At 40.7% G+C, this 13,116-nt stretch overlaps 1 protein-coding gene across 1 annotated transcript in view; it reads left to right on the forward strand.

Annotated features, from left to right (window-relative positions):
- Positions 1-9,465, forward strand: part of kctd16b (potassium channel tetramerization domain containing 16b) — a 130,748-nt gene extending 121,283 nt beyond the window's left edge. The window contains exon 2 of the mRNA XM_072445701.1: positions 8,696-9,465. Within this exon, the coding sequence (XP_072301802.1) occupies positions 8,696-9,162 (467 nt within the window). The 3' untranslated portion in view covers positions 9,163-9,465. The remainder of the gene's footprint in view (positions 1-8,695) is intronic.
- The last annotated feature ends 3,651 nt before the right edge of the window (positions 9,466-13,116 follow it).

Raw genomic sequence — 13,116 nt, forward strand, 5'->3', positions numbered from 1 at the left:
CTTTCTACTTCAGGAAGGCTCCGCCCAATGGGCGGATCTTACCACAGAACAGTATTAATATCGGAGTTCTCGATCTAAATTCTTTTATTGACAATGACTCTTGGATGAGAGTCGAAACGTCTATTTTTTCTAACTGAGTCCAGATGACTACAACTGAAGCTTTTTCTACTATACTACAAAGCTATGCATTGTAAACACACACGCCATCTGGAACAAAAGGCTCACATTTGCTGAACACCGTTTAGTCAAAGTATTGTTCTATTATTTTGGGATTACAGCAGAATTGAGACGGCTAGGAGCGAGTTAACTTGAGTTTTGGGGATGAATTGTGAGTCGAATGTCGCTTTTTTTACATTATGAAGACCTAGTTTTGTACTTCCCTCTAATCATGAGTCAGATGCAGATCACGGCATGTCTTTTTGAATGCATTGAATGGACTACAGCCCTACTACTGCTCTTCTTTAAAGCACATCGAGTGGTAGTAAGACTGGCCTACGTATGCAGTCATTTCCCTGTAATTTGCGCAGGAATTGGACGTCGTTCGTACCGTTCCATGTTGTATATCGAACTCCACTTCGGCCTGTGTAGAATACGGTAACAAAGCCATGCATTGTAAACACACAAACACCATCTGGAATTAAAGGCTCACGATTGCTGTACGCCTTTAATCGTTTAGTTCGATTGCTGTACATCTTTAATCGTTTAGTTCGATTGCTGTACGCCTTTAATCGTTTAGTTCGATTGCTGTACGCCTTTAATCGTTTAGTTCGATTGCTGTACGCCTTTAATCGTTTAGTTCGATTGCTGTACGCCTTTAATCGTTTAGTTCGATTGCTGTACGCCTTTAATCGTTTAGTTCGATTGCTGTACATCTTTAATCGTTTAGTTCGATTGCTGTACGCCTTTAATCGTTTAGTTCGATTGCTGTACGCCTTTAATCGTTTAGTTCGATTGCTGTACGCCTTTAATCGTTTAGTTCGATTGCTGTACGCCTTTAATCGTTTAGTTCGATTGCTGTACGCCTTTAATCGTTTAGTTCGATTGCTGTACGCCTTTAATCGTTTAGTTCGATTGCTGTACATCTTTAATCGTTTAGTTCGATTGCTGTACGCCTTTAATCGTTTAGTTCGATTGCTGTACGCCTTTAATCGTTTAGTTCGATTGCTGTACGCCTTTAATCGTTTAGTTCGATTGCTGTACGCCTTTAATCGTTTAGTTCGATTGCTGTACGCCTTTAATCGTTTAGTTCGATTGCTGTACGCCTTTAATCGTTTAGTTCGATTGCTGTACGCCTTTAATTGCTTAGTTCGATTGCTGTACGCCTTTAATCGTTTAGTTCGATTGCTGTACGCGTTTAATCGTTTAGTTCGATTGCTGTATGCCTCTAATCGTTTAGTTCGATTGCTGTACACGTTTAATCGTTTAGTTCGATTGCTGTACGCGTTTAATCGTTTAGTTCGATTGCTGTATGCCTCTAATCGTTTAGTTCGATTGCTGTACGCGTTTAATCGTTTAGTTCGATTGCTGTACGCGTTTAATCGTTTAGTTCGATTGCTGTATGCCTCTAATCGTTTAGTTCGATTGCTATACGCGTTTAATCGTTTAGTTCGATTGCTGTACGCCTTTAATCGTTTAGTTCGATTTCTGCACGCCTTTAATCGTTTAGTTCGATTGCTGTACGCCTCTAATCGCTTAGTTCGATTGCTGTACGTCTTTAATCGCTTAGTTCGATTGCTGTACGTCTTTAATCGCTTAGTTCGATTGCTGTACGTCTTTAATCGCTTAGTTCGATTGCTGTACGCCTTTAATCGTTTAGTTCGATTGCTGTACGCCTTTAATCGTTTAGTTCGATTGCTGTACGCCTTTAATCGTTTAGTTCGATTGCTGTACGCCTTTAATCGTTTAGTTCGATTGCTGTACGCCTTTAATCGTTTAGTTCGATTGCTGTACGCCTTTAATTGCTTAGTTCGATTGCTGTACGCCTTTAATCGTTTAGTTCGATTGCTGTACGCCTTTAATCGTTTAGTTCGATTGCTGTATGCCTCTAATCGTTTAGTTCGATTGCTCTACACGTTTAATCGTTTAGTTCGATTGCTGTACGCGTTTAATCGTTTAGTTCGATTGCTGTATGCCTCTAATCGTTTAGTTCGATTGCTGTACGCGTTTAATCGTTTAGTTCGATTGCTGTACGCGTTTAATCGTTTAGTTCGATTGCTGTATGCCTCTAATCGTTTAGTTCGATTGCTATACGCGTTTAATCGTTTAGTTCGATTGCTGTACGCGTTTAATCGTTTAGTTCGATTGCTGTACGCCTTTAATCGTTTAGTTCGATTGCTGTACGCGTTTAATCGTTTAGTTCGATTTCTGCACGCCTTTAATCGTTTAGTTCGATTGCTGTACGCCTCTAATCGCTTAGTTCGATTGCTGTACGTCTTTAATCGCTTAGTTCGATTGCTGTACGTCTTTAATCGCTTAGTTCGATTGCTGTACGTCTTTAATCGCTTAGTTCGATTGCTGTACGTCTTTAATCGCTTAGTTCGATTGCTGTACGCCTTTAATCGTTTAGTTCGATTGCTGTACGCCTTTAATCGTTTAGTTCGATTGCTGTACGCCTCTAATCGCTTAGTTCGATTGCTGTACGTCTTTAATTGCTTAGTTTGATTGCTGTACGCCTTTAATCGTTTAGTTCGATTGCTGTACGCCTTTAATCGTTTAGTTCGATTGCTGTTTGCCTCTAATCGTTTAGTTCGATTGCTGTACGCCTTTAATCGTTTAGTTCGATTGCTGTACGCCTCTAATCGCTTAGTTCGATTGCTGTACGTCTTTAATTGCTTAGTTTGATTGCTGTACGCCTTTAATCGTTTAGTTCGATTGCTGTACGCGTTTAATCGTTTAGTTCGATTGCTGTTTGCCTCTAATCGTTTAGTTCGATTGCTGTACGCCCTTTAACTGTTTAGTTTGATTGCTGTACGCCTTTAATCGTTTGGTCCAGGGGTGTCAGAAATGTTTTCACCGAGGGCTGCGTTCTGAAACTTATACGGAGCCGAGAGACGCAGACAACCCGGCAATGAAGTGAACCGTTCGAAATTATGCATTTGACATTGTTTTGACGCCTCCACACCTTCAACAAGACCTGGAACAACTTAGCAGGAAGCCGGAGGGCCAACAAAAATTGGTCTGAGGGCCGCATCTGACCCCCCAGGCCATAGTTTGAACATGCCTGGTTTAGTCATGCATTGTTTTGTTATTTTTGGATTACAGCAGAAATGAGACGGCTAGGAATGAGTTAACATGAGTTTTGGGTATGAATTGTGAGTCAAATGTCACTTTTTTTTTACATTATGAAGACCCAGTTTCGTGCTTCCTGTAATCTTGAGTCAGATGTCATTTTGAATATATTGAATCGACTACAGCCCTACTACTGCTCTTCTTTAAAGCACATCGACTGGTAGTAATAAAGGCCTAAAGTATACAGTAATTTCCCTGTTCTGTGCATGTGCGAGTGTTCAAACACGCAGAGCTGAAGTTTCTGCCGACTCGTCTAATGAACGACTTCCTTCTCTGGTCAGGGCGAGAGTGGCGCTCCACTTCTGTCACTGGCTTTGATAGGTGATGTTTATTTCATTACGGCTCTGTGCGAGTCGTACTGCCGCTGCTGCTGTAGCCGCTTAACTCTGGCACTGGGTGGAAACTGTCAAAACCCATTACGCGCATTACTCAAATGAGCTCGATACAAGGTAATGATAATAATAATCATTTATAACTCGAGGTACAGTTTTCCTCAATGGTCGCAATTTCTGCCTTGGCAAAAACAGTCCATGGGCAGCAGACAGCGCTTGAATAATTGACGAGGTTAACATGAAATATAAATGGATGCTCTCTGCTCTCGCGAGGTGATCCTTTGACACTTGCTGTACGGTATTCTCTTTATGCCGTGATACACTGATTGGTATCTGGAAATAAGGTCTGCCGTGTTCTAAAAGCAGGAACCACCGGTCGAATGTGTTCTTGGCCTAAACCCGGCGGCATTAACAAAGTCTCGGCTGGTACAAGGCCGGTAGTAGCAGTTGTTGAAGAAGAAGAAGAAGTTTATTAAAAAGAAGGTGCTTGAGCGAGCGGTGGTACAAGTGGAGGCTGGAGACTTTTAGTCTGGAAAACAAGGGCTCAACTTTCTGAAAAAACAATCTGAAACATAACGCGATTCAACAGTTAGGATCTGCATGTCAAATGATTAGATTATTGTTATATGTTATTATATATACTGTTGTTATATTCAACTTAAAGCTTACAGAGCGCCCGCACCTCCGTGACTACATTTGTTAAGGACGCCATAGCAGCAGGGAAAAAAACTAGCAACGAGCCTGGAATTAGATTGTGGAGTTTATCTTTGTCATTAAATAAAGCCATAAATAAGACGACATCTTAAAAGCTTCTCAGAATTAACGTTAGCGACTCTTGCCTGGTCCAAGTGTTCTTTAAGGAGTCTAGACGGTGTAGATTGTGCCCTAAATCTGCAATTTCTGGACATCTGATTCACTTTCGTCCAAAAGTGTCCTTGGAGCAGTACAATAATATAAAACCCTGTATGTAAATGCTGCCTGACAAATAAAATGACGTGATGTTAATAAAATTGTGTTGAACAGGACAGCAGGCTAATTCACTCATGTAAATGTAATAAAGACCTGCATTTAACTTTAGTTTGTGATTTTATTAACAGTCAATTCTGCTTTTGAGATGTTTCTTCAAACTACTCTCTCTTGCTTTATTAATAAATTCATTAATAATATTAAAATTGTCAGTACACAATCTTAAAGCAGAACTAAGTATAATGTACACTTTCTTAGTCCCTGTGATGTTTAAATATGCATGTTTGGGGCGTTTGAAGCGCCCGTCGTCGCCCCCTGCTGTCTGCCTTGCCATAGTTTATTTACCTTTATTTGACCAGGAAAGTCCCACTGAGATTTAGCATCTCTTTTTCAGGAGAGTCCTGGCCCCGGAGGGGAGGAGCCTATTGTACATGTTTTAGCGGTAGGGGAAACCGGAGTACCCGGAGGAACACGGGGAGAACATGCATACTTCACTTAGTTCTGCTTTAATAAAGATTATGAATCGTTCTGAGACAACGGCTGTGCAGAAGCCTCTTGCAATCTTTCAGCTTTCTGTTGGATGCAACATTTTGAGGACTTTTTCCAATTTAAAAGATATAATATTTTGTTGTAAATTGCTATGACAGAGCCTGACACTTCACACAGACAACCGATTATGCTGAATGCCTTGCCACTTTTCTCTCACCAAGTTGGGCTGAGAAGTGATTAAATAATACACAGCTTTCTGCAACACAAACTCAGAAACAAGATTGATCTAACTTAAGAATTTGGAATATGCACAACTGAGGTGTATTTTGGTTGTTAATATCATTATTTGACCATTTCTCATAACCTTCTATTGTCATACCTTCTTTACTCACTCGCGTATATGTAACTATAAAACAGTTTTCCATTCAAAGGTGCACTATGTAACTCTTCTAGCTTGCATTTAGTAAATTACAGCAGCAGGGCCGGCCCAGCCTATAAGCGAACTAAGCAGCCGCGTAGGGGCCCGATGCGTTAATAGGGCCCCCAATCTGGCAACCCGTCTTATGCGAAGTGCAAGCGCAGCGTGCGCCACTAGTGTAGTAGCGCTGCTGACGCGGCAGCGCACACAGCGGTAACATATAAAGCACAAACTGCATTTATTTGTAATGACAATCTGGCAACCAAGACACCAGACCTGCGCTGATTGGTCAACTTCATTGTGCGCGAGCAGAACGAGCGCAAAACATAAACACAACACAACGTGGTCCCTGCGTGGTCCTCATGTCCAGAGGAATATATCCCCCCGATGCCGAAAAACGAAAGAAGAAACTTCTTGACGATGTAAAGAAACTGCAAACTCAACAACACTCTCCAGGTATTGAACTTCTCTTACAAAGAGACGGTTAATGCTGCTGTTTGAAACAACACGATTCTGTCACATTAGTTCGCTCAGGCTGGAGGCGACGAGAGCTCTGCCCCGCACATAATATGTCTGAATGAAAGATAATAAGTTTAACATTTACACCAGCCCGGTCGTGTTAGCTGCAGGTGAGGCCGGGGAGGGGCGTCTATGCCCCGGTCACTAAGAGGCGGAGATCCGGTCCGGACGAGCGCCGTCTCGTCCAGAACCTCTGACGTGAGACTTTGGAGTGAACAGTGTGCGGCCCCTGTCCTGGGCCCCTGTCCCGGGCCCCTGTGCAGCCTCAGTCAGAGATGAGCAGTTTGAGTTTGCGTCCCTCTCTCTCACATCTCCATGTGTGAGATCAATCGTGACTCGTGATGTCTGTTTGACTTTGACTTCTTAACGTGCAATAAGAGGAACGTAAAGGTTTATATATGTAAGGTCTATCAGCCAATCACATCGCAGCATTGTTTCACGCAGGAGTCCAGTGTGTGATGTTCTGATCAGAACAAACATTTATATTCTAATTCACTTTTAATAGAGCAATAAAACATTTAAATTTATTTAAAAAGCATCATTAGACTATTTGTTATAAATTATAATAAATTGATAGTGAAACATAACCAGACACATTAAAATTACATCTGTTATAGAATAATACTATATAAATTTATATAAAAGTGGCAAAGTTGCAGAAACGCAGTCTCTTCACTATAGCTAGGTTTGGACCTTCACTTCTCGTTCTGTTCATTCTCTGGGAATAACATGTTTGCACTGTTTTATCAGTGTTAATTGTTAATCAAGCAATGCTTATGCCATTTGTTTAATTTAATATAACTTGTTTTGTCACTTTAGCAAGAAGGAACAGTTGGGAGCTGTAAAAGATAAATTAGTAAGGATAACTATTAAGTTTACATTTTCAGTTAAAATGAATCAATTTGATCATAATTATTTTTCATAGCCATTATTGTATTGAGTAATTAAGTACACTAATGTATTAATAACAGGCTTTAATCATTTTCTCCTGGCACAGTTTCATCACATCATAATTTTATAGCATTATGGACCACATTAAAATGCACCATAAGACCCAAAAAGGTTTGAAAATCTCCCCCAGACCCCCCCTGTTCATTAATTTAAACTGCTAATGTGGCTGTCGACCCTTAACGCCCACAAATACGCCCAAAAACGTATCTGGGATGTGTGTTATTTGTACAGGGAGTAGAGGTGATGTCAGCGGAATACCAAGTTGCATTGTGGGATTTAAGTTATCAATATTTGAGCTTGTGAGGTGTTGAGAATAAACTAACTGGCAAACGGATGCCCTGGAGTTTTGGTGCACTTTGTTTGCGTTGAAGAAAGTTCCATATGTGAATTGTTCACTGACAATGGCAATAAAACTGATTCTGATGACGTGGTGAGGGGCCCCCAAATATGTTTTTGCTTAGGGCCCCCTGAAGGCTTGGGCCGGCCCTGTACAGCAGCACATCTAAAGTTCACATATAACTCTCTGGACAATACAGTGAAAGGCAGTGTGTTTAGTCCCTTCCACCACTGCATCCATGTCAGTCGGTCCCTGATGTCTGTGTCACTTGCAGTTGCTGTTTGGCATGAGCTTTATTTTAGCCTTTGTGCGTCTCCCAGCGCCTCTTCTTTCACCCTCTCCAAACTGTCACGCTAATTTCTTACCGTCTTTGTGGAACTGTCTCATTCTCATCGAATAAGCCATGAATCGAGAAGCGTAAATATAGCTCAAACAGAGAGGGGGGCGTAAGGAATGAGAAACAGTCAGGTGGTTTTCAAACTTTTCGGGTGAAGAAAGTGTTTTAATCGCCAACACACATGCATTTGAACTGTGTCGCCTCATCACAGATAAAACCTGTAACTTGGCCTCTTGGTATCACGTGCGTGTTTCCACGGAGATACGCTTAATATTGTGAAACATTCTGAGGACTTTTTCCCAATTGAAAATATATAATTACGACAATTACCTAATTTCTCATCATTCTGAAACCCACGGATTGTGAAATAGTCAACTGTCATCTGCATTTTACTTAAACACTCTTACAAGGGGATGATACATTTTTATAGTTTAGTTTATGCGCGTATAGAAACTGATTTTGTTGTTGTAGTTTCTATTACAGCTGATGTTACAGATGTTGTGTCAATAGTAAGAAGGGTTTCCATAGAAATATTGGACTCATTCATTGCAGTAGAAGAATTTAACCTGCCGATACTTGTTTTAAATCCCCTTTCCTGTTTTACTCTTTTGTTGGGACTTTTCTGGCAAAATGTACAGTATATTCATTTTTCAGTATAAATGTGTGTTGGCTGTGGCTGAGGAGTGAAGGAACAAGAACTCAAATGATAAAAGCAACTGGGTGAAACATTTGTTTGTGTGCTGTGCTGTTATCGACCAATTAGAGTGTAGCTTTTATGTTGTTGTCTTCAAATAGATTGAAAATGTGATGGACGTGATGAACTTTTAGAATCTCAGAAGAAATCTTAATATATTGAATTAATTCGAAAAAGCTTTCACTAGTTCAGAGGCAGAACATCTTGCCTCTTGGTTGGTGTTATTCTTGTGCAGATACTGTCTTATTTGGAGCGTTCATTCACAGGTTTAGTCACTTTTCTTTGTGACTTGTTTTACTTATGTTAAAAATGTTTAAACCTTTGAACCAAACACTCAAACGCTCTTCTCCTCCGTCCCTCCCAGGTGGCGCGTCCCGCTGGTCCTCTCCTCCCTGCGACTGCTGCTGTAAGAACCACAAAGGCGACCGGGACGGCGAGAGCGGGACCTCCATCAACGACCTCTCCACCTCCAGCTCCGAAAGCAACTCCGAGGTCGGCTCCCCGCAGGAAACCGTCATCAACGTCATCGCGCGCCCCCAGCAGCAGCAGCAGCAGCAGCAGCAGCAGCACCACCGCGCCAACGTCCAAACCCTGGACAGGCCCCTCAAAAAGGGTCCGGTGGCGATGCTGCAGAAATCGGAACCGCGGAGAAAGAGCGACTTGATTCGAGAATCCGGGAGTTCCAAGAAACGGCCGGCGAAGGAGAAGCTCACGGTGGAGGAGGAGCTGGAGCGGTGCATCCAAGATTTTCGCAAAATTAAGATTCCGGAGAGGTTCCCCGAGAAGAAGTACAATTGGCAAGCCGACCTGCTGAGAAAGTACCGTCTTTGAGCGTCGGGCGGTCGTGTAAAAGTTTACAAAATTTGCATACTTACATAGAAAATTGATTTACAAGACTTTGGAAAGCAGCAAAAGGCACAAGCAAAAGGTCACTCACGGAAAGTTATTTAACACTTCACTTTGCCTGGATGTCAAACTCTACAGTGATTACGAATATTGGACAGCTCGGACTGCCCTCGCGTTGACCTTGTGCGTATGTAGTTTAGGATGTTACAAACTGTGTGTTGTGCACCGCTGAATGCTTCACAGCCTGGGATCACTTTATCGCCCATGACAACCACCACGTGCAGATGAAACACATGGAAACGTGCTCTGAAACTGGACATTATTGCTGAATTCAAGACCTCGGTTTATTTCAATATTACCGATCCTTGTCGAAAACTTGTCTAAATATCCTAAATTGTGTTTTTTTGTTATTTCGAAAGTCATCAAATGATCAATATGAACAGGAAATTACCTGTGGCAGTCTCTGAGCAGCTTGTTCGACTTCTAGGTTACAGTGGCATGTTATGATTAAGTTGATGCCGATTATAACTCTCAAATAACAAAAGCTAAAATGTATAAATCTTACGTACGTACGACTTGACTTGGATTTGTTTGGCGAGGCCTTGACTGCGACACTATTTGTCCCCAAAGCACAACGCCAACTGTCGTCTTATAATGAAAAATCTTTGCGGAGAGAGACATTCTATTTATTTGGCGTGAATGCGTGAGTGTGTGCGCGCAGGTGGCCCCCCAGAGGTCACTGATGAATCTGCATCGGGATCCATTAATAATTTAAGCTGTCCTGAGTGAGTTCTGGCTAAAAATACCCTGCTCCGCCCGCAGCGAGGGCAGTGGAACAGCTGATTACTTCACTGTAGACAGCAGCGAGGAGCTCCGAGGCACACGGAACTTTACAAGGTTATCATAATCCAGTTTCATCTTCGTTTAAATAAAAGTGCCACGGATGTGATGTAGGGTCGACCGCATTACGGAGATGTTATGTTATGTTCCACTCCACGGCATCAAACGTATCTGTCGCATCCATTTAATTAAGATAACGATGGTCGGATGTACCTTGAAAAACATGACTTCTTACTATGTGCAGGGTTGCCTCGCCACAGATCTGACCTGTGACTCAATTGACCTTGTGCTCGCCTCCGTGGAGATGCATTTAGGGGTGCGTTCACCACATCAAAATCGGGACTTAAACAAGAATTTGAACAGGAGCAAACCAAATCCGCATCAGTCGCTAAAATGGGCTCAGTTTGAAATACCTTCCACCAGAAAAGTTACACCGTGCACTTTTAAGTTCACATTTAACCCGAGCATTTCTGACAATTTGATAGAAGCTCATAGTATATCGAGCAGAAACAGTAAGAATATATCTGTTTATAGGTAGCGTCCATGCCACTGCACAATATCACATTTAAATGACATTTCACAAACAGCTCAGACAGAGGCTCGTTTTGAAACTCGTGAGAAAGAAAAATATGTCCCTTTTGCCATTTAATGCAACCACATCATCACGTCCTCGTAAAGTGTTCTCTCACAGGGCTGCGACGACCTCTTCTCAATCGAAACGCCCCGAGTCAACGACAAACTGGGACGATAAACCGAATAACCGACGTGGCTAAACGATCCTCAGTCGCAGCAACAAATCACTTACAGTCGGCACATTATAATGCACGCAGTCATTTCAGCCATTTTCAGTATCGCTCGTCATAAATCTGGACGGAGAAGGGACAAGGACCGCGGCGGTTTGCTGAGCGCGCGCAGACACTGACTGATGCACGTCGGCCGCTCCGCTGACAAGTTAATCAATAGTCTCTGATAATTGCATGTCGTAATGGAGGGGATGGATGCCGCTCTTGTTTACTGTAATAAATGAAATCCCTGCGTCGGTGACAAAGACGGACGAGTGATGTATGCAATGACCATTTGAGTTTAATTACGGTCTGTGTTTGGGTGGACAATGGACAAGAATAACACGCAATTATTTTCAAAGAGTGCTGAAGTGGCTCCGGGTGTCATTGACGAATCGGAATGCACAAAACTGACGACTTACCTCTGGTCTACGCTTATTTATTGAAATAATTAACTTTATATAGATTTGTTGAAGCCGTGGCAAACAACATCACATAGATTATTTGTTTATTATGTATTCACATGTTTGGAAAGAATAACATAACACTTAATATTTCTCTGTATCTCAGCCTAAAATTATGAAAATATATAACGTATGTCCTAATTTTTCTTTAATATTTACATATAGAATATTTATTAAAAATACACTACATTGAGATAAAACGTTGATTTACAAAAATGTTCATATATATTGCAGAAAACTATATTAAAACACATTGACAAAAAGATGAATTTGACTTTAGATATATTTAACTTTTCAAATAATACACATTACATTAGCTTCAAACAGAATGGATATGAAATTACGTTTATTATATCTAATATTTATAGTATATATGTGACAGTTGTGGTGAAAGAAAGTTATGTTACAGTACAATTTTAAGGCTTTAATGGGTCTGTACTGTTGATGTTTTTATCATTTAAAGCACAAAAGCTACACAATATGACACAAAAAACAACAATAACTCTATTCAAAGAGCCCCTGGTTCAATCATATGAATGAATTATGTCTTGCTATATTTATTTATTTTTTTATAGAGAGTAGAAATTCATATAAAAGCTTTAATTTGTAGAGAATTGTTCCACTTTTTCACATTTGTGGCACAACTTTCTTTGGTTATTAATATCTTGGTTGCAGCCGGTGCTACGTCTTAACCACCTTTTGTCAATACGATGGTATGACTTATTTTTCTACACGTTCAAATGATCACATTTGCATTTGGAAGTCGTTTATCTTTTGAGCTCAAGGTGAGAATTGCGCATCCCACTTGACATTGTAAATGTAAATAAATGCCATAAATCACAGCGAGCCAAGAGGTGTAATAGTGTATGTGTACATATGACGCTAATTCTTCTCCTACAGTTCATATTTCATACTCAACGAGTGGAAGTTGTTTTTACAGTGCAGAGGGCCGAACAAAGCCTGGGAATGGTAATATCAATGACATGTTTTAATTATAGCATAACAAGGAAAAGTTTGCAGTTAGCCAAGAAAAAATCTATAATTTTGGACAGCGTCAGAGTTAAATCTAAATTCTAGTTATGCTTTTAATTTATTTTCACGGAAGTCACTGAGCATACAGTCCCATTCAATTTTATTTTGATGTGAAAAACAAAGTAAGGCTGAAAGTGATAGAAACGTATTCAACGTTTTAAAGGTGCATTGTGTGGATTTGCTCAAACTCAACTTCAATACTTATACAAAACTCTTTGTCACATAAAGGTCCCTGTAGATGTATTAAAAGATAGTTATAGGGGCATTTTTGATCCACATTGTGTATTTTTACCAACTAAGGGCTACCCATGATACATTGGCCCTTAAAGGGACGGTTTCAGATGTTGAACCATGAGTCAGGAACATATATTTCAGTTTGAAATCTTAACCTTTGTGGCTGGGATTGTCTTATGCAGTTCTTTCCACATGGTTCTCATCAATCCCCGCCCCCTTTGTGATTTCACTCACTCTTTAATGCTCCATGATAGAGAACACTGTCTGAGATTGTGTCAGGCAGTGTCCCCGATAGCTTTTTTAAAATGTAGTTTCTGAATTATCTGCATTAACAAAACACTGCATGATATAAAGGGCTTTTATCTCAAACAGAATCAATTAAAACCAAGTAGAGACCCTTCAATCAATGAGTCAAGCATCTTTAACTAAATTTCAAATGGTAATGCTCCCCCTAGTGGAGGATTTTTTGCTACACAATGCACCGTTAAAAAAAAAAAATCCAATGACAGCACCCAACATTCTACTATTCCCACTTTCTAAATGCATCATACATTTCTGCAGTTGTATGTCCTTATACTTTGTTCAGA

This window comes from Eucyclogobius newberryi, unplaced genomic scaffold, assembly GCF_026437365.1.
Source record: "Eucyclogobius newberryi isolate DKJ021-1_F unplaced genomic scaffold, fEucNew1.0.hap1 SCAF_15, whole genome shotgun sequence".
NCBI lineage: Eukaryota > Metazoa > Chordata > Actinopteri > Gobiiformes > Gobiidae > Eucyclogobius > Eucyclogobius newberryi.